General features: G+C 38.7%; 1 protein-coding gene across 1 annotated transcript in view; it reads right to left on the reverse strand.

Annotated features, from left to right (window-relative positions):
• Window positions 1-20,484, reverse strand: part of LOC108230108 (anoctamin-1) — a 24,122-nt gene extending 3,638 nt beyond the window's left edge. The window contains exons 1-26 of the mRNA XM_017406032.3: window positions 19,886-20,484; window positions 15,618-15,787; window positions 15,177-15,482; window positions 13,598-13,693; window positions 12,961-13,133; window positions 12,611-12,665; window positions 12,451-12,502; window positions 12,273-12,328; window positions 11,465-11,512; window positions 11,016-11,080; window positions 10,645-10,779; window positions 10,377-10,537; window positions 8,614-8,696; window positions 7,353-7,364; window positions 6,900-6,974; window positions 6,760-6,816; window positions 6,240-6,314; window positions 5,682-5,883; window positions 5,306-5,417; window positions 5,161-5,218; window positions 3,859-3,959; window positions 3,548-3,711; window positions 3,293-3,445; window positions 3,053-3,105; window positions 1,519-1,697; window positions 557-662 (exon numbers count right to left, since the gene is read on the reverse strand). Of these exons, the coding sequence (XP_017261521.1) occupies window positions 557-662; window positions 1,519-1,697; window positions 3,053-3,105; window positions 3,293-3,445; window positions 3,548-3,711; window positions 3,859-3,959; window positions 5,161-5,218; window positions 5,306-5,417; window positions 5,682-5,883; window positions 6,240-6,314; window positions 6,760-6,816; window positions 6,900-6,974; window positions 7,353-7,364; window positions 8,614-8,696; window positions 10,377-10,537; window positions 10,645-10,779; window positions 11,016-11,080; window positions 11,465-11,512; window positions 12,273-12,328; window positions 12,451-12,502; window positions 12,611-12,665; window positions 12,961-13,133; window positions 13,598-13,693; window positions 15,177-15,482; window positions 15,618-15,746 (2,706 nt within the window). The 5' untranslated portion in view covers window positions 15,747-15,787; window positions 19,886-20,484. The remainder of the gene's footprint in view (window positions 1-556; window positions 663-1,518; window positions 1,698-3,052; window positions 3,106-3,292; window positions 3,446-3,547; window positions 3,712-3,858; window positions 3,960-5,160; window positions 5,219-5,305; window positions 5,418-5,681; window positions 5,884-6,239; window positions 6,315-6,759; window positions 6,817-6,899; window positions 6,975-7,352; window positions 7,365-8,613; window positions 8,697-10,376; window positions 10,538-10,644; window positions 10,780-11,015; window positions 11,081-11,464; window positions 11,513-12,272; window positions 12,329-12,450; window positions 12,503-12,610; window positions 12,666-12,960; window positions 13,134-13,597; window positions 13,694-15,176; window positions 15,483-15,617; window positions 15,788-19,885) is intronic.
• Window positions 20,485-20,585: the final 101 nt, after the last annotated feature.

The following is a 20,585-nucleotide window of genomic DNA, read 5'->3' on the forward strand; positions in this document are numbered from 1 at the left end:
ACGTCACTTACGTCAGACTCAACACAGGCCTAGAGCGCCCTCTTGCGGTTTAGTGTGTAAATAACATGTGAAATTATATAATAATGTGTTAATAATTTCACACATAAGTCGCTTCAGAGTATAAGTCGCACCCCCAGCCGAACTGTGAAAAAAACTGCGACTTATAGTCCGGAAAATACGGTATATTGAAGAAACATTAAATTTTTTTTAACTATTTATCAATCATTATAAGGATGTTTTTTTTAATTTATAAGTGTATTTATTGTTTATATAGTGGTTTGTCTTATTTTAAATAAACTTGAACACTCAACCTGTAATTTGGTTTGATGCTGAGAAATAGTTTTCCAACAGAACAAAGAAAACCTAGCTGAATCTATTTTAAGATGAGAAGAAACAAAATTCTCAAAAGATTTTAAAACAGAAAACTGACAACTTTACTGCCGCATCAAAAAGCCTATTTTCTAAAAAATGTCAATAAATTTATGAAGATCTATAAGTCAGAGGACACTTTTCAAAGTGATAAAAATACCATCTGTTGCAAATACGTGTTTGATACCTGGAAGAAGATTACAAAGGCCAGTCTAGCAGCGAGCACAGACCAGTACTGTTTGGAGAAGGTGTAGGCATCTGGAGCCCATGGCGGATCTCTGTAGTCCTTATATCTAAAACACACAGAGACTGAGAGGATAAACAAAAATACGACTGACTGAATGCAGAAACACAATTCTGGTGATGCTAAAAGTAGCATCCCACCGGGCTGCGGCTGATGGCAATGAGTTGGTGAGCGGCATTCGCGAGGGAGTTTCCAACATGTCTCCAAACGCTCGTGGGGGTTCTCAGTTTCTGAGAAACTCACAGAGGCTTGCAGCGCTGTTGCTTGAGTTCAGAACATGTTCAAAAAATATGTGCTTTGCTGCCAACAAACAGCAGTCCCAGAGTTCTCGCAGGCGTCTCAAAGTTGTCTCTATTTAGTTTTTAGTAAATTTTACCTGTTTTTGACACCTGGACAGGAGCTCTCTATACGACAGAAAACATCCAAGACTACAGCCCTAAAAAAACAGGTTGATTACAAATACCATTTATTAAAAAAAAAAAAATCTGGTCTAAATTTGCCCATCTTAGTTTAGAAGTGCTGCCAAGGTGGGTCCAAAGCAGGTCGAAGCGGGTGTGTGAAAATAATGTGTGAATGACCTAAAAGACAGTTTTTCAAGCTGTGTACATGACAATGAGCCATGGTTTCCAAAAACTGACCTTTCAGAACGTGACCACAAAGCTTGTTGATCTTAAACACTCAGAATTCAGTGAGACTGAAATGGAAAATTTGACAATTTTTCCACCATTTTGAGTCACCAACTAGCCTCCCAGCCGTCGGAACCCAGCGAGATACTATCTTAAGATTCGTCCTCGGTAAGACGCTGCAATCCATGCCATTTTTTGCCGTAAAAGCGGAGTTAAGCTGATGGCTAAAAGAATTAAAGGAAGGTCGAGGTAAGTCAAGGGTAGGAGAATCACTCTGACCTGCACATGGTGACACCGGTGATGAGCGTGGTGTTTGGTGCTGTGCCAGGAGAAAAGTTGCTGACATTGAAGTAGGACAGCGAGTGCTCCGTGTAGCCGCTCATGGTGCCGTTTACGCTGTACATGTACTGGTAAATCATTCGTGGGACGAACTCCGATGTGAAGGAGATGACGAATGCCTGAAGCAGAAACATGAGTTAAAACTTCAACACTTTCATGATGATATTTATACATTTACAGCTGTCTATCAAACTGCAAAGCTTCAGAACATTCTTCACACAACAAATTTAGGATCAGGATTACATTTTCTATGTAATCATTGAGTGTTGTGACTTCTTACCTCCTTGTGATTAAGCAAAATTAAAAGTAGATTTTTAAACAAAGTCACAACCTTGGTTTTATTATCCATCCTACTTATCACCAGCATACACATACTCTGCATTTTCATAAAAGCAGACGCATACCAATAATATCCTGCTAGTCACTTCTTTGTAACATTTGGTCACAAAGAAATGCAGGAGTGCACTATCACTGGTTAGGAATAAGAACACCTACGTCTAAAGATTGGTGACAAATTAAAGAAATTTACCTTATTGACTAAAAACATTTCAGCAAAATAATCCCAACATCATAACAGATCCACCTCATTCATTCAGGAGTACAAACGTTTAGGTTGTTCTTCTAAATTGTTACTCATATATAGTACAGACAATGACAAGTATTTTGAGTCGTAAACGGCTTGGAAAATGATTATGAACAAAAAACAAACTAAAGAATTACAGGGGAGATGTAAGAAATAAATTTTCTGTAATCGATAATAAATATTTTGGATGTAAAATATTCTCTTATAACCCAAAAACAAACATAAAAGTTTATTTTTTGGGTACTGCACTGATTTAAAATGTCGTACAGAAAGCATATTATGTAAAAATAATCCATTTTCCAGCTCTAATTAGAAGAAATCCTGTAACTTTTACAAACTTTTAATTATGCTGCAGTCACTGAACCTGTGAAGTGGGAACTCCAACTTTTTATTGTATTATTGCTAGTATAAACAGCAAATTATTAGCAAAAATTTCTTTAAAAAATAACTGACTTGATTATTCATATATTTTGTCTTATTTTTCATAAATCAGCTAACAATCTAACTTTCTCAGCCATAAAAACAGGAATTGTGACTTTCTCCTTGAATGCAGCTTTAAAGGAAGGCAAAACGACGACTGTTAAGGGTGTTAGTCTTTAGAAAAAGAAAAGAAAAAGGAAAAGAAAAGAAGGTTTTATATGTTTAACTATGTTCCAGAGGTGTTATGAATATGGCTGGTGTTATTACCTGCTCAGTAACAGTGTTTGTATCTGTGCTGTTGTTTTTTCACAACCCAGGGAAGTTAAAGATATGACGAAAATAAGACTGTGCTTTTAAAAACTCATCATTACCAGCTATCTATGGACACACTATAAGAGAGGTAAATGCGTGTTGTGCTTTTTAGCTCACCGGTTGTAGGCAGAGAAGACAAAGAGACACACAAACACTTACATTGGTAATGACAGAGAACTTGCTGATTCCACACAGAATGTTGAACCAAATCCCTGAAGACAGCATGAACAAAAGAGACAAACGGGGAAAGGGAAAAGTGTCCATCCATGTTTTGTGTGAATGTTTGTGTAAAGGAAAGAAAATGGAAATTCAGAGTGGAAAAAATGGCAGCGATTAAAGATTTTTCACACCCAACACAGAGACTAAAAGGGAAGACGTTTCACAGCGTAAAAGCTTTACCGATATCTTTGCACCTCACTGCGTCGGGACGCCGGATCTCAGTGACAAACTTTGCAGCGTCGAGGCGAATCTCAATGACGTTGTTGAGTAAAGCAAATGCAGGGGCCAGTGGGAGGGAAGCCACAAACAGAGTCACAAATCCGTACTGGATTACTGCAATTAGACAAGCACATATAATTAAAATTGCACTATGCAGTTGCAGTATTGAGTAAATCATTGAATAAAAAACTGAGTAAGAGACTCCATGAGACTCACTCATTTCCATATACTCCGGGCTAACACCCTCAAATGGTTCAAGGGTGAAATCTTTGTCAAATTGTTGCTTTGGTCTTTTCTCCTCTTGCTCATTCTCCTCATCTTCTGCAGATCTTTGCTTCCCTTTTTCTTCCTGTATTGTTCTGTACATCTTTTTCAACTTACTGGAAAACAACAAAACACATTATTTACAGAAACTAAACATCTTTCACAAAACATTTCTGTCTAAATTTTGGATGCAAGAGCAAAACAGAAATATAGTTTCTTTTTTAACTACTGCTGACGAAATATTCATATTAACATATACATACGGTATGAGAATCTCAAACACGTTGTTCTGAATGAGCTGCTTTCCAAGCATGATCATGCTGAGCTGGATGCAAAGCTCAATGAGGCAGCCTGGAGGAGCGCACTATGGATCACAAAACACACATTGACTCAAGATGAAGATGTAGCTATATATAGCTTACACATATACAAAGGCATGGCGGCACGGTTGTTAGAGCTGTTGCAGGTTTGCCTCCAGTCTTTCTGTGTGGAGTTTGCATGTTCTCCCCGTGCACCGGTAGGTTTTCTCAGAGTACTCTGGTTTCCTCCCACAGACCAAAAACATGCATGTTGGGTTAATTGGTAACTCTAAATTATCTCTAGGTGTGAGTGGTTGTTTGTCTTGTTTGTCCCTTTGTGTCCCTGTGATAGACTTGCGACCTGTCTAAGGATATATATATATATATATATATATATATATATATATATATATATATATATATATATATATATATATATATATATATATATATATATATATATATATATATATATATATACTTTTCTGCTCAGGTCCTCAGCCAGACGCCTGGGAGCTTGATGGTTCTGTGCTCTTCTAGACTGAGGTCTTAAAAGTTGCTCCAGGAATCTGCTGGAGTAATCTCCTAGTTAGGGGGTCCCAGCCCCGAGTGCTCCAAAGACCACTGCAAAGCACTGAGGACTTCACTTTCCCCAGCTTCTCTTTCAGACCTTGATATTTCACACGTTTCTCCTGTTCTTTCTAAATGTTACAGCCGCTTTGTGTCGCTGTATCTATATGTTGTGCATCTACATCTAGATAACTATGCTTTAAGGTTTAAAGGCGCAACACAAACTTTCTGTTAATGCTTTCAAACACACCACTCAGTCTCGAGCCCTTCAAATCTACAACAGGTGAGTTTAGACACTGTACTCTTTAAGTAAGGCAGGATTTTAACTTGATAATTAAACAAACAGGACTCAAAACGGACAGCTGTACCCAGAGTTTCTTACAATCAGAACGACTATACACTGTAAACAGTTATAGATTACTTATCAGTCCCATAAAGCCAAATCTCCAATCGGCAAGCCTCTGAAAGTGATATGGTTATCATGTTTAGGACATCAATTCTAATCTTACCAACTCTTAATTATAATAACAGATAAAAAAGTTAAATTAGTCCATAGCCTTTTTCTTTTTTATTTTGCCTGTTGTGACAAATATCAAACAAACCATTGTTTAACAAGTGTATGAGCTTTGTAACTTTTTCATTTGAACAATAGATACAATGTCTTAATAATAATAGTAATAATAAAGCTGGACATACCTCCTCCATACGATAGTCATCAAAGATGTAAACATAATCACCGGGCCGCCCAGCAAACCTGTACAAAGAAAGGACCAAGTCACGTAACGGGAAGTAAAGATAAACAGGAGTTTTAATTTGTTGAAGGATGAAAAGAGAAACACACCTGCCCTTGAAGAAGGCAACGTAGAAAATAGGTGCAAAGGCATTCATAGATTTTAGGAAGAATGACTTAAAGATTAACCTCTCTTCGAACTCCTCCTCAGTTTTTGGAAGTTCTGTTGGAAAGTAAACAAAACTCTGAACACATCATCAGTGGACACCGGACACTAATATCGTTAACTGACTCATCTGCTATACTGGATTCACAATGTTAGTTTAATGAGATTTGTCTGTTCTGATACGAAAGTCCTAAACATCAACATTTCATAGAGTATAAATATATAGAATATATCATCCCCGCCATCCCAAAAATAAACCCACTGTAAACAAGTAGCCTTTTGTTTTAATAACTGGTTTTGCAACCATATTTAATACATTACCAAGCTCAGTCAACCAGACAGCGATCGCTCCGTAGACCTCCTCCAACACCAGAACGACCAGCATGTTCAGGACGATGCCCGTGGTGATGACAGTCATCCTGACTCGGGCCTTGGCTTCGGGGTCAGGGTTCATGGACCACACACTTAACATGCAGATGCGGTAAACTACTACCCCGAACACTGCCGAGAAGGTCACGAAGATCTGAAGACGCACGAAACACGAGCACACAATGAAGAAAAGTCAGAATACACAATTCTGGAGGACAGTGCAGTTTTAATTTATTGTTATTTCCTGTCTGTTTCATCTTACTGTTTTTTATTTGTTTGTTTGTTTAATGGGATTTTATGCAGAGAACTGCTTGATGAATAGTTTTATCACTAAATTGAGCTGATTAGTGAATGAATTTGGAGAAATTTTAAGTTTTGTGTCAATAAATTAAAGACTAAGAGAAGAAGAAACTGTTGATTTCTGTTAAATACCTAATAGATGATGGAAAAATAACAATCTTACAATAATCTTACAATAAAGTAAGAAAATGAAGAGAATGAATGCAGTACCAGTAGTAGTAAGGTGGATATATTGATGAGGCACCCTGACAGGTGATCCTCAGTGTCCAGAGATTCCGGTTCTTGCTGTCGAGACAAACATACAGATTATTTAATCGCACAGAACAACAAATGCACATATGCCTCACAGTGTTTTGCACATGCTCTGCACACAAACACATGTTCTGGAAGGAGCATGTTCGCCATCTGAAAGGACAACAATCTCCTCCCCTTCTTCCCATCCCTCATCCCCTTTATGTCTCTATCAGTAATCTGGGCTAATCTCAGGCAGGTAAGCTGCTTTGGACTCAACCACACACTTTACGGGAAAGGGGGGGGTTCATACAAATATTACCTTATGAACGGAGATTTAGTCCATGAGAACTTAATTTTGTATTAAGAGCTTATAAAAACAGTAGTATTTGGTTTTATAGGAAAACAAGATCACTTTTAAGATGAGGGTAGATCATGTAGAGGTGGATTTATCTGCTTCCTCAGCAGGTCTATCCACTTAATGTACGCCCAGTGATACCTGTGAGGCCAGCATCTGATCTGTCTCTCCATCTACACCTTCTGCAGCCTGAGTCAGCTAAAACAGCGAGCAAACACACCATGAGAGGTAATACAAGTTGTGTTACAAATATTATATAAAAAAGAAAAACATAAAAATACCTTCTTCTTAGCTTGTGCTTTCATCTTAGCTTTTTTCACCTGCAGAGCTTCTTCGTATTCAGGCCTCAGTTCATCCTGCAGAGAACACACAACCACACACACATGATAAAATATCTGCACCAGAAACAAGAATCCTCAAACTGCACGGCTATGTACAGTTTTCACATTTAATTAAAACCTCATATTATTGTGATTTCAACTGAGATCATGAATGAAACTTTCCAAAGTAGGACTCATTAATATGAAAAACCAAAAGTATCAGTTTAAAATTTAAAGCCTTTTATTAGTAACATGCTGGCTGGATTTTGGGCTTCAGAATTTCAAATATATATATATATATATATATATATATATATATATATATATATATATATATATATATATACATATTTACATTTAAATCACTTTGTGTTTCAAGGAGTGTGCATTAAACCAGTATAAAAACCTTCCTACCTGAACTCGCTCCTGCAAGCAGCCGAGACAAAGACGCATGAAAAACAAGAAGAAAAGGAAGGAACAGCTGTGTTAGAGAGTTACTGTTTGTGTTGTGACTACGCTGTCCTCTTTTCCAACAAGTTCCTCTTCATCCTATTCACACTGGCTACTACATTCTGTCTTTAGATATCTGATAGCACTATAATACAAGTGTTAATTCTCACAATGTCTGTTGAAAACATTTTTTATATACGAACCACCTTAAGAAGTGGACCTTTTGTATAGTCTGAACAGCAATCCTCGATGTAGGACCTCCTGCTGAACTGAGGTGACCCCACACAGGCAGCTGAGCAATAAACGGCAACCCTTGAGAATATTCTGAAGATGCTGTTTCGTTTTGGGGTTTTTTTCAACTAAAAGTTTTAATGAACCGTTTACTAGAATGTTATTTGAATGTTGTTTTGTCGAGGTTTTATTAATCAGTCAGGACATTGTTTGGGTGAGTTTATCCTGTTTAATATTCTGTTTTAATTGTTTTAGAGCCGCTGGTCCTCAGCTGTGGTTCACTGTCAGCTATAGTGTCCTGTCAATCACAGAACAACATTATTATATGAACCTAATTAAACACGGAGCTGATGTTCTGCTCACAGTGCAGCTGCGTAAAACAGCTGTCGGATGTCAGTACACCCTTTGTACTGTGGTGGATTTTCACAGGTTAAAATCTACTGTTTTAGCTCTGACACTGAGCTCTGTGAATCATCTTGCTCCTTTATTTCTCAACAACTCAACAAAAAAGCAAAACCTTGTTTGTTGCTCAGTGACAGTCCTCTGTGTGACGTAGCTGTGTGTGTATCTGCATACAGAGTGTGTAATTGAAATCAATCACAAAACACTGTTGGATATTAAGTGTGAGCAGAGGCTTCAGAGCTGACTACATTCAGTGAAATCACCTGAAATGGGTTCAAAATAGTTTCAAAACTACAAATGTGAACAGGCCTTTTAAGACCATGTCCAGTCCCATTACGGTCCCTCCCAGGGTTAATGAATCATTGTGTTCGGTGAAATTTAGAGGTCAAGGACAACTGACCGTCTTCCAGGAAAAAAACATGACATGCATGACCTGGATAATGAGGCCATGAGGTTATCACTTCGACCATTACCCACTCTGCTTTTAAAGCCGGGGTTGAAAGAGAACAGAGAGATTTTATCTATTTTAATCAGACGCATTCCCTGGTTTTGTTTGTGTACACACAAAGTTTCCTTCAGTGTATTTTAATACCTCCTCATCCTCCAAACTCGTCAGATCCCAGGTATGTCTCAGACACATCTGTCGCCTCTTCCAGTGCTCCAGAAACCACGCAGCTGCCAGACAACACAGCAAGAAAACTGTTGTTGGTAATAAAACAAGTCACAAATACAGCGTTTTGATATGGCTTATTTTTAAATCATACTGAATTAGAGAACTTTGATAGGAGTCCAAAATGAAGCAGTTCAACAGGTTGTATCTGTCTCAGTGAGCTGTCAGACAATCTGACTAAAACTGTATTTATGAAAGCATTGGAAAGCAGTACTCACTTCTAAACTGTATAAAATTACAGGACTTTTTGAAAGACAGTTGCAACATAATATATAAGGTTGTTTTTCTACACAGTAAACAGTAACTCTTCTACATAGTATCATTGTTGAGCAGAAGCCTGTCCAAAAAGCCCCTCAACACTACAGGAATTGCAAAAAAATTAAAGTGCATATTAAAATAAACTGTGTTGTCAGAGTTTGTGTTTTGTCTGTGTATACGATCAGATAACTGAACAGATAATTGAAGCTCATTATTTTCTATAGATTCAAAAGCAGATTATTGTGGGGAAAAAGAATGTACTTCTGCATACCAGCTCTGTAATTACAAAAGAATGTAATTCTTCCAAAGCATCTTGCTTGATACGAATGGACTTGCAAGGGTAGGTCGAATGTTTTTTTGATTGGATAGTTATCTAAAACACACAGTCAGGCGGTGATCAGTACAATGAATCTAACATGACTGAAAAAGAGGATACAAAAAGATCCCCAAAAGTGTATAAAGCTTAGATATTACGCTGCTGTTTGTTGCATTTAGTACTGAAGAGGTGGCGATCTTAGAATGAGTTTAACAAACAGCAGAGCTGCTGACACAGATTTCTTTAAAACATGAAATTATATAGATCATGAATTATAAGGTACTTTTCTTTCAGTTAATATAGACTGTATTCACTTTCTGTGACTGCCACCTGACATCTATAGTTGTTACTACTATCATTTTTAATCAGTTTTGTTCTTTCATGTTTTCTAAAGTAAAATATATTTTAAAAAAAAACAGGCAGCAGACACAAACTTCAGGGCAAGACTGACTAATCTCACTTACACCAATTTATTTGGGGGCCACATCTGAGAAAATCATCCTGATGTTTTTCATCAAGGCACATTTTCAAGAAGCATCATTTTCTTTGATACGGTCTAAAAAGAAACAGGGTAAGTGAGATTAATCATCTTTGTCCTGAAGTCATGTGTGTCATATGTACTTGTTTTTGGGTATTTTACTATAAAATATTGAGAAAATCATTTATGCTAATCTAATCCGTGCAAATCCACCCAAAGGTCAGACTGTGTAATGCTCGATATCATCTCTTTTTCCCTTTAGCCTCAGACACAAAAATACTCTGGGATAGTGGTTCCTTTCTAAAATGTGATGATGTTTTAAATTTTCTTTGTGAGCCTAGGAAAATAAATACTTCTGATGATGCTATTGTTATAGTTTTTGTAATTCTCTTTTTCCAGTTTTTTAACCCTTATTTTTTATTTGTTCAGGTTTACTGTATGTAAGGTTATTTAGCACATCTGCTATTTGTAAATGTGATAAAAAAGGTTTTACTTTTTTTAACAGCTATTCTTCTGTAATTTCTTTTGTACATCTTGGTCAGACAACAGCTGTGGAAGTTTTTCTGCCTGTTGAAATGTACTTTACTTGCTGTTTCATTATGAGGAAAGTGTATTGTTAGCGTGTCAATTTACCCCACAGAGACATGAAAATGGCAAAGAGGACAGTAACTCCGTTGTCGAACAGGTATGTGGCTCGGGCCAGAGAGCACACTGTACTCAGCTGCCAGTAATCACACACAGCATCACACAGTGGACACATTGTGATGTTCAGGTTCTCATCACATGTCTCCTGACTGAAATATGCAGGTGAAAAAGCATGGGAATTAATATTATTTCCTTCATATTGATAAAAACAGTCATTTCAAAGGCTACAATAAACACGTTTGAAGAGTCCGCTCACCTTGGCACGTTGGTATCTACAGTAAATATGCCGTACAGGAAGACAATGATGCCCAGCACAGAGGGAGGGATAAGGAGCTGAGTATAAACACCCAGCCAGGCAAAATACAACCCAATCTGCTCTCCAAAGTACTTCCTGGAAACAAGAAAAACACACATAAACTCTCTGCCTGGGTTTGCAGAATTTAACCAATAACAGAATAATTAATTTTATTAGAACAACATCAAGGTGTTGTATAGGTGTCATATTGAAAGAGACTTTTGGCTCACTGTTACCTCAAAGTTCTCAGTTTGTTTTGGCATAAACACTTTTAGGTACGTTTAAGTCAGAAACTATAAGTGAGTTTAATGTTTGCAGTAGCAGCTCAGTACCTGATCAGATCAACAGGCTGATATTTGAACATGACACCATAGTTGGCCCATTCTTCATGGAGGATCTGGAAGACCCACAAACACAATACACTCGTCACACTAATATGAAGTAAAAAACAAACAAACTGTCCTTTAACTGACTGTTAGCTCAAAGCTAATTCTGTTGTGCTGAATTTTACTGTAAGATGAACCTTGTGCCTGATTGACAGCCTTAAAATTTTAGCCTGGAAATGTTTCTTTTTAAGGCGGAGCGTGGCACTGCTATAAATCATCAAATGTGTTTGATGCATTTGTGGCCGGCTTTAGATGTCTGAAGCTCAGTTTTGATGACAAAATACAAATCATCAGTCAACAACTTGACTCTGCTCCTGCAAATAGGTCCTACAGGTTTTGAAAACAACTCTTCAAGAAGCATTTTTGGAAACCCAACCAGAAGTCAATCAACTCACCTGTCTGTCATTTAGCTGATCTTTCCGTCCTCTTCTTGTGAACGACCCCTAAAGAAAAGAGAAATCAGCTCTTTGCATGAGACACACCAGCCTAAAAGTCTGTTCTCATATAAAAATAACAGTGCCAGATATGTCTTGATTTTCAACAAAACCTTTGGTGAGAGAATGAATAAAAGCCAGCGTTCACATTGGACAGGACACACTGATTGAGGCCTCTAGGAAGAAGGATTTGACAGATTGTGACCAGGACTGACTCTTTAAAAAGCTTCATACAAGCCTTTGTATTCAACTCCCACCTTTTTCGGTAAAATAATATTTGAACAACAGCTAGACTGCATTGAACTGGACCTGGCAGCACGATGGATTACTGATCAGCACTGTTGCCTCACAGCAAGATGGTCCAGGGTTTGAGCCCTGGGTTGGACCTGGGGTCTTTCTGTGTGGAGTTTGCTTGTTCTCCTCGTGTTTGTGTGGGTTTTCTCCGGGCACTCCGGTTTCCTCCCACAGCTTAAAAACATGCACGTTACGCCACCTTCAGGCCCAGGCCTCCATTGAAAAAGAGATCTGGGATCTCAATAGGAGTAGCCTGGTTAAATAAATGTAAATAACAAATAAAAACTGACATGCTATTGGATCTGAAGATTGTATGGATTGCACTGAATCTAATATAAATGGACGGATTTTGGTCTGCACTTGATCAGAATTAATTGAATTGAAAGGCAAACAGATTTAAATGGACCTTTTTACTGTTTCGCAAACACAAAAGAGTGAATTCACCAGTGGGAGCTCCTGCTTCTGTTTTACTCACATCGTGAAGAGGGAAGGCAGAGTCATAAACACCCCGAGCCAGTAATGAGTTGATGCCTCATGACACAAAAACGAAGGGCAACACAAAGTCAATGTTCATGCCAGTGACTGCAAGTGTTTATACAATGTAACAACAAATTATCTATTTGTAAAAAAAATATTAAAAAGCTGAACCTCACCAGTGGTTTGGCAAGTGCGAGTGCAGGTAGTACGTGAAATAATCTCAGCAACCTACAAGCACACACAGCGTTTTAAAGCAAAGGACGTGTGACCTCGGTTACAGAAAATAGATTAAATAAAAATATTATTCACAGAGAAGATTTTAGCCTATAGACTCACTATTCTGCTTCGTGTTGCATTGTCAAACAAAGTTGCTGTGGACTTGATATCATACCTACAGGAAATTACAAAAAGCAGACACAAAAATAAGCCAAGAATTAGAAGTAGATGTATTTCACAGTATTATATTTAAATCAAATTTTGCATTTTAGCACTGTAAACAATTTATGTTAGAGCCACACCTCATGTTACAGGATTAGACAGGAAATAGCTTGCGCATGATTCAGATATTAGCATGTTATGTGAGTATGACTGAACTAAACACTAAGTGGATCAGACTCGAGCCATCCTGTAGGTTTTCTTTTGTAAAACCTTTCACTCTGTGCACAAACGGCGGCTCATGTACTCACAGGTGGAGCTTATCTCTGATGAAAGGGTGTTTGAGGGTTTTGAAGCGGATGCGTGACTGGGAGTCTCTGTGGATGTCGATGTCAGGGACGTCGGGCTGAAACGGTTTGTTCACTTTGGCAACAACAGAATCCCACATTCCAGCGATGCCAGTCCGTCTCCGCAACTCACATTTCTGTCCATTTATAAAACATTATTTAATTTAAGCTACATTCTGTGCACACTGAGTAGCCATAACATTATGACCACTTGCCTAATTTTAAGTATGTCCCCCCTTTGCTGCCAACATAGCTGTGACCAGTTGGACAAAGACTTTGTGAATTGTTAGGTGGGATCTCTTTAAACCACTAAATTAGTACATGGGAAATTCAGAGGGTAGGGAAACATTTTCAAATAATTTCTCATGTTCTTTGAGCCAGTGCTAAAAGTCTGTGAAGCCTCAACTTTAGAGGGATGATGAAGAGGTCCGTGTCAGTGGAAGGATAAAGGTTTCCCACAATAAAATATTTTAACAAGATGAGAAACATCTGTAACTGTCAGTGGTCAAAATGTTAAGGCTGATCTGTGCATGTCTCATCTGTTAAAAGAAACTTCTGCAAGACAAGAATAAGCACAACCATGAAGAATAAAAGTACTGACCTTTTTCACAGCAACTTTGATCTTCTGTAGCTCTGCTTCACGACTGAGTATTGACCATGGGATGTGAAGCCGAATGAACCCGATACCGTTTGCCTTCTGCACATCAACGCAGAGTAACAGGAAACAGGACAACAGAAGACATTTTTAACACAGACAGTAGACCAGCTTGACCCTGTTCAGGGTTACGAGAAGATGGTGCCTATTTTAAACAGTCCATTAAATTCACTTACACACACACACACACCTAGGGCCAAATTGGAGTTGCCAATTAACCTAACATGCATGTTTTTGGAATGTGGGAGGAAACCACAAGAAAAACCCACACAAGCACCAGCAAACCATGCAAACGTCACACAGAAAGGTCCAGACAGTGTGTGGACACTGTGTGGCGACATGTTAACCAACTACGACGCCATGCATGCAACCGTGAAATATTCAGCTTTAGTAAAAAAAAAAAAACTGTTACGACTTTAGTTACTGAGCACCTCAGTATTCAAGCAAACATTCAGAAGAATCATAAACATACACTCTAAATCAGTGCACGATAAGCACCTTAGGGCTGCTCGATTATGGAAGAACGTTATAATTAGTTATTTTGGTCAATACTGAAGTCAAAATTACTGAACATGATTACTCACTGAGTTTGGAAATTTATTTCACTTAAAGAACAGTAAATTGCCTTAAATATGAAATTTTCTTTTATACTTTTTTGCTGAAATTTCTCCTAAAATAATTTATCTATTCAAATGGTTCAAATGGTTACAGCACGTTCCTCACATGCATATTCACAAAAAAAAAATGTCCTTCCTGCAGTAAAAAAAAAGTGATTCACTTACAGACTTACAATTCACACTTTATCTTATAATTATTAGATTTAATATAGTTAAGTTATTGTATTGTAACTGTGTCCTATTGGGTTCGCTGATAAGGATGTTTAGGACTCGGCTGTCTCTCGTAATGGAAACTCGTCTGAACAACTTTCAGCTGATTCAACACCGAGTTAACAGACGTTCTGGCAAGGTTTCGCCTCAGGGGGAAACATGAAGCTACAAATCTAATTTCTGCTGACGTCTTTTCATGTGGATGAGTTTGCCTCTCTGGTCAGTCTGATTGTTTCGGTCATCACATTTTTTATTTTTATTTGCCTTCACACAGTCACTGAAAGGTTGTTCACCCAAATCATACACATTGTTTAGACATTGTTCTGCTGGATAGTTTGCAATTCCACTGTTCAGTCAAGACTGAAATACAAAATTCAATTAATTACACAGCCCTAATGGGCACATTCTTCTAACTATACAATACAGAAGTGCTTTAAGACACCCCCAAGTTTAATGCTTTGCCAGCAAATGCACTTTTGAATAGTGAATCATTTTCCTAGAAGGCCTTGTAATCCAGCTCTTGGCTCAAGTTGAAGCTCAGTGTTTTTAATCCACAACCAAAACAGCAGCTGATTTAACACACAAGCAAATGCACTCAGAGACCAACACAAACACACGGCCCAGCCATGCAGAGACACACGCACGTTGTAAAGTAAAAGATTAGAAACATGCGTTAGGTAAGTACTACAGATGCACACCTCTTTGTCTCGCTCAATCTGCAGTCCGGCCTCGAGCAGTCCTGCTTCGAACTCCTCCCGCATTAAAACCTTCTCCTCGTCAGACAGCTTTGACTCCTCTGCGTTTCCCGCTGCGGCACCCGCAGCACCAGACTCTGCTTCAGCTTCCGGCTGAAATGGTATTATCAGCGGAACAGTCCCGTTGGATGAAATGGAAAGACGTCCCCTCGATGAACGCCGTTTTTTGTATTTGTAGCAGAGCACATAATCCACTTTCCTCTTGCCATCGGCAAAAAACAGCCCAGGTCCGAGATCGATGCCGGACTCCTAACAGACAAATAATTGGACATGTAGTGAAACTCAGTGCAGCCTAATTAGAGTACAATGGTGCATTAAAGTATGACAACATGAAAACTTGAGCTGTGTGTTTTAAGACTCGGTGATGAATATTTGAGACCTTACCGGGGGTGGAGGCTCGTCATCCTCAGGGGAGCTGACGGGGCCTCCATTGGCAGGATCGAGTCCAAACCCGGACAGGGATCGGGCCAACGAAACTAGCTTGGTTGAGTGAAGAGTCGATGACTCACTCATTGCTGTGATGAAGGCTGTTCGTCCTTTTTCGTTTCATCCCTCTGTTGAAAGAAGAAAAGTAGACAGTTAGGCTCTGACTGCACAAGAAAACAACCTGACGGCTCTGAATGTAATCAATAAATGTTTTATTATTATTTTATTGTGCTTTAAAGAAACCTGAAGTTTTTTTATGCACGTCACAAATATTGTGGTATTTGTCTTTAGACTTTGTAACAGTGGATTTACATAAATAAATACAACTTAAAATCATAACAGACATTTGTTATATTTTATAACAACAGAGAGAAATCTGTTGTGATTCTCCTGATATTTATAATTAACCAATAAAACAAACTTTAAAATCCTTTTTTCCCTCAGAGGTAGAGATCCTGAAGTGTTATGCAGCTTTCAAATATTACTGTCAAATAAATGTTTGCATGAGGAACAAGAAGTCTAACCCTAAAATTACTCTGTCTTGTCTCTGTGGTTTCACTCATTTAAAGCTATCTCAGATTAGGGATACACTGAAATCCAGGCGGCACAGGTTACAATCTTTAGGGATAATTTGGTCACTGGGTTCATTTTCTGTGCATAGAGAATAAAACAAATGTTCTGCATCGTACCTGTGAAATGAAAAGCCATTTTTTTAGACCTGAATCAACAAAGAGACAGTTTGGAGTTAAGCTATGTGTCATTTTAGTCTATCAAAAACTGATTGTGCTCAGAAATAATCTATCTTTTTAGAGCTTGCAAGACAAGTTATTTAAATTGGGGGATGTTTTTAGACTGATCAGGCATTAGACTGCTCCTGCTGCGTAAAGGCCTTACAAATGTGTTTTTGACATGAATGGAAAAAATTGATCTTTCCTGGATAACCACTAAAATTATGAGACGGTAAGATGTGGCTACAACCTGTATATGCTGGATAATCGTAATGGCCCCTAGACCTGCAGTGAGCATAATCTGCCCCACTTAACACACCAAGAAAAGCCCTCAAACATGTAAACACATCACAAGTCAGCCAAGCTGCATGCAGACAACATACAAAGTGCTTTAAGTCAATCCTTTCACACATGTGCACCAACATCCCTGATAATCCCAGTTAACCAAGTATTAGCATACCACAGCCAAGACGCAAATGAAGATTATTAGTTTCCTGGGAGCACTGTGATTTATATTCATCAGTGGTTTCAAACCACTCCTTTAAACTAGAGATAAAAAGACATCTTTCCATCAGCACAGCAGAAAGATGCAAGTTTTCTATCAGCATTTAATTGTGGTGACATTTTTCACATGTGGACTTCAATCCTCAGTCTCTGGCTTTTTGATGTCAACATTTATCACCTGTGATTACTACAGTTTGCTTTATTACAGCTAAAAACAACAAGAGTACACTCATCTGTAGGGTTTGAGATCTCTGTTACTCTGATGTGAAGCTGGAGCATAGACCAGGTTTTCACAAAGGGGTCACATATGACTTTAACCTTTGACCCCGTGACCTGGAAAGGAAAAGGGATCATCCTTGACCCATGTGTTGCCCAGCTGTGCAGTTTGACATTTCTATGTTACATGGTTATTCATTTAGAGCTCAGACAAAAAACTGCCCACAGAGGGCCAAACGGATGGATGGACAGCGCAACCCGTCTTATGATGGGCGTATAAAAATAAGTTGTCTTCGATGACATTATTTAGTCTTTCGGTAGTATTCAGGAACTTTGGAGTTACCTTTCACAAGGATATACCTTTTAAAACTAAAGTTTTATTTATTTTCATTTTGTTTCATTGCCAAATTTAGGGCCATATTGTTTTAGAGTAACACAGATAAACTAGCCAATACAGTTTTACTTCAAAATTAGGCTACAGCTAATTCTTAAAATAAAACAACTCAAAATGCTGCTGCAGGAGTTCAGGTGAGACAAAGCAGGAAAGATGTAAACATATCTTTACTGTCTACTTGTTTAATTGAGAATACAACCTAAAATTCCTCCCAGGTGTGAATCTTTTAAAGACAAAGCTCAACCGTGTTCTCACTGTTCCATGTTAACACATTTGCTCTTAAACCACAGGTTTGCTTGTGGTTCTTTGAGTATCTTAAAGTCAAATGGGAGGCAGACGCTTCATTTGTCGAGCTTCTTTCTTTTTTCTTTTCTTACTTTTTTTGTTTTAATGATTTTGCTCTATGCCTGGGCAGCTAGGCGGTGATGTCCTATAATGCACTGAGAACCTTTCAACAACCTGGCATCTAAAAATCTAGTCAGCTCCCCCAAAAAATTCAGCCAATTTATCAAAGAAACGAGCGGGGAAACCATGTTTTCATGCGAGGCTCGCCAAGAAGAACTATAGGAGAAGCGTTTTGTCGTTTATCAACAAAACAGAAGAAAACTCTGGACAATAAATGAGGCATTTCAGGCAGTTCAAGGGCTGAGTGCACAAACCTTTCTGAGTTGAAGTTTTTTTTAAAAGGGAAAATTAAATCTATAGCACACATTACTTTATTGCTTAGCTTGTTTACTTAATATTCTTAAAATCTAACTTTTCAGCGAAGATATTTCAGTTGTTGTCTTCCTCCAAGCTTAATAGATTCTGGCATTAAAGATTCAATCGGTTTAAAACTAAGCTTTTCACCAAATTCAGTGATTGATGTTTAGTCCTAGTATCAAACAATCATATAGTTTGATTATTTTTTACTGACTTACTATAAGAGAGCTCATCAGCCTCACTTCCATGTGTAGAAAATTAGTCACTGAGTTAATTAGTTATGATACCTTTTCCCTAGTTGATATCATTGCTGCTCCGAAGAATGTTTACAGTGACAATTATGTCACGTCATCCCAGGGCGGCAGTGGCTTAGGAGGAGGGGGTTCGTTTTGTAATCGGTGGGTTGCTGGTTCGAACTCCTGCTCCATCCGTCTCAGCCGTTGTGTCCTTGGGCAAGACACTTCATCTGCTTTGCCTACTGGTGGTGGTCAGAGGGCTCACTTCTGTCAGTCCCCTCTCAGGACAGTTGTGGCTACAATGCAGCTTACCACCATCAATGTGTGGATGAATGGGTGAACGACTGACTGTAGTGTACTTGGACTAGATAAAGTGCTATACAAGTGCAGGCTATTTACAATGAAAATCTTCCATTCTTTCATTTCTCCTTTCCTGGTCGCATGGAGTATGCATAAAAAACTTTACAAAAACTGAGACAACCCACAACATCTTCTTTACGCTGTGGGAGAGAAGAAACTGAAGATGTCCACCACAGTTTGTGCATTAAACAATATTCTAAAACCTGAATTTATCTCTTTTTTTGGTTGCCTTTAATTGCACTTTCGTGCTGCTTCAGATCCCCATTTGTTGTTTTGAGTACAGCTTTCTGTTTTAAACATGCCTTTAAAATAAGCAAAACAAACTCTGCAAAGTGGCGACGTGTTGTTGTGTTACATGTGTGTGAAATGACAGGACTGTTATTGCAACTGCTGTGTTTTTACTATTTAAAGGTCCAAATTACTTTCAGCCCCGCATGTGTTTGACCTCCTCTCTCCTTTTTAGCTTTGGGAGCAGGCAGAAGAAGAGCTCGCTCTGTGTGTGTGTGTGTGTGTGTGTGTGTGTGTGTGTGTGCAGCTTAAAGGCTTGAAAGCTTTCTGTCAGCTCATCGATAGAGACTGGAGCCTCAACAAACCGGGCAGCTGAACTAATGCTCCTAAAATACAGCACATTACACACCCCTCTGACAGCTTATTGTTCCAGTACATCACCATAATAAACAATAAACAAAAAACAAAAACAACTAAACCTTCACTTTGATTTTTGTAAAAGCAGGGCAAAGACTGCTAGCTTATACCGTGATAATTTATTTCCACCATGCAGGCTAATTAATCCCAAGGTTGCACTAGGGCTGGTTAATCAACAACTTTAATTAAATGGGCTGAACAGTGGAGTTACACAGCTTTAAAGCCGCCGGGAACTCGCATTAAAAAACACAGGCTCGTCTGTTGTTTTGTTTAGGTGCTAAGCTAGCATAAACACCTGTGGCTAATTCAAATAAAAGTAACTTAAAAAAAGTAAAATGGCGCCTTTCAGAGGAGGGGGTAAAAGTGGTTTGGGGGCGAGGTTTACCTTAAATATGAAAAAGAAGTTAAAAAAATAAAAATAAATTTAAAAAGTGAACTTACCAATGCCTGCGGAGGAAATGCTCTTTGTTATGGAGACGATGATGAGACGTTTGAACGCCTCGGGGGCTGAGATGGTGGACAATCCGCGCGCGCTCTCTCCTCTCTCTCTCGCGCGCGCTCTCTCTCTCCGGGCTTATTGCGCGCGCGAGCGGGACAGGGAGGACAGCTAATTCCCTGACTGATCCACATACGGAAGGAAGCGAAGGTGTGGGGGCAAATTAGCGAGCCGTGCGTGCGTCTCCAAACCAGCAGGGAACAGCAGTTTACAGGTTCATCTCCTCCCCGCTTGCAGCCGAGCCTCATCCACACATACTGAGGCAAAAAAAAAAAATAGATTCTTGTTTTAAAGTAGCAATTCTTTTATTAGGAAGAGAAGCGCAATTAAAGGTCCTGACTGCAGCCTATGAAATCAAGCATTAGGAAGTGTTATCCTGAGCTATGTAAGCAAATGGAGCAGTTTCAAAGAGTTTGGTTTTCCAGATTTATTGCCTTAAAGTTCTGAAACGCGGATACGCACTCAACGTAAACAAAGCACTTTTATCTGCTTTGCTCAACAAATCTGGGTAATGCATTCATCCATCCATTTTCTCCTTTCCAGGTCAGGGGGAGCTGGTGCCTATCTCCAGCAGTCATTGTCTGAGAGGCAGGGGGACAGCCTGGACAGGTCACAAGTCCATCACAGGGATACATAGAGGCAAAC

Source organism: Kryptolebias marmoratus, linkage group LG11 (genome assembly GCF_001649575.2).
Source record: "Kryptolebias marmoratus isolate JLee-2015 linkage group LG11, ASM164957v2, whole genome shotgun sequence".
Taxonomy (NCBI): Eukaryota; Metazoa; Chordata; class Actinopteri; order Cyprinodontiformes; family Rivulidae; genus Kryptolebias; species Kryptolebias marmoratus.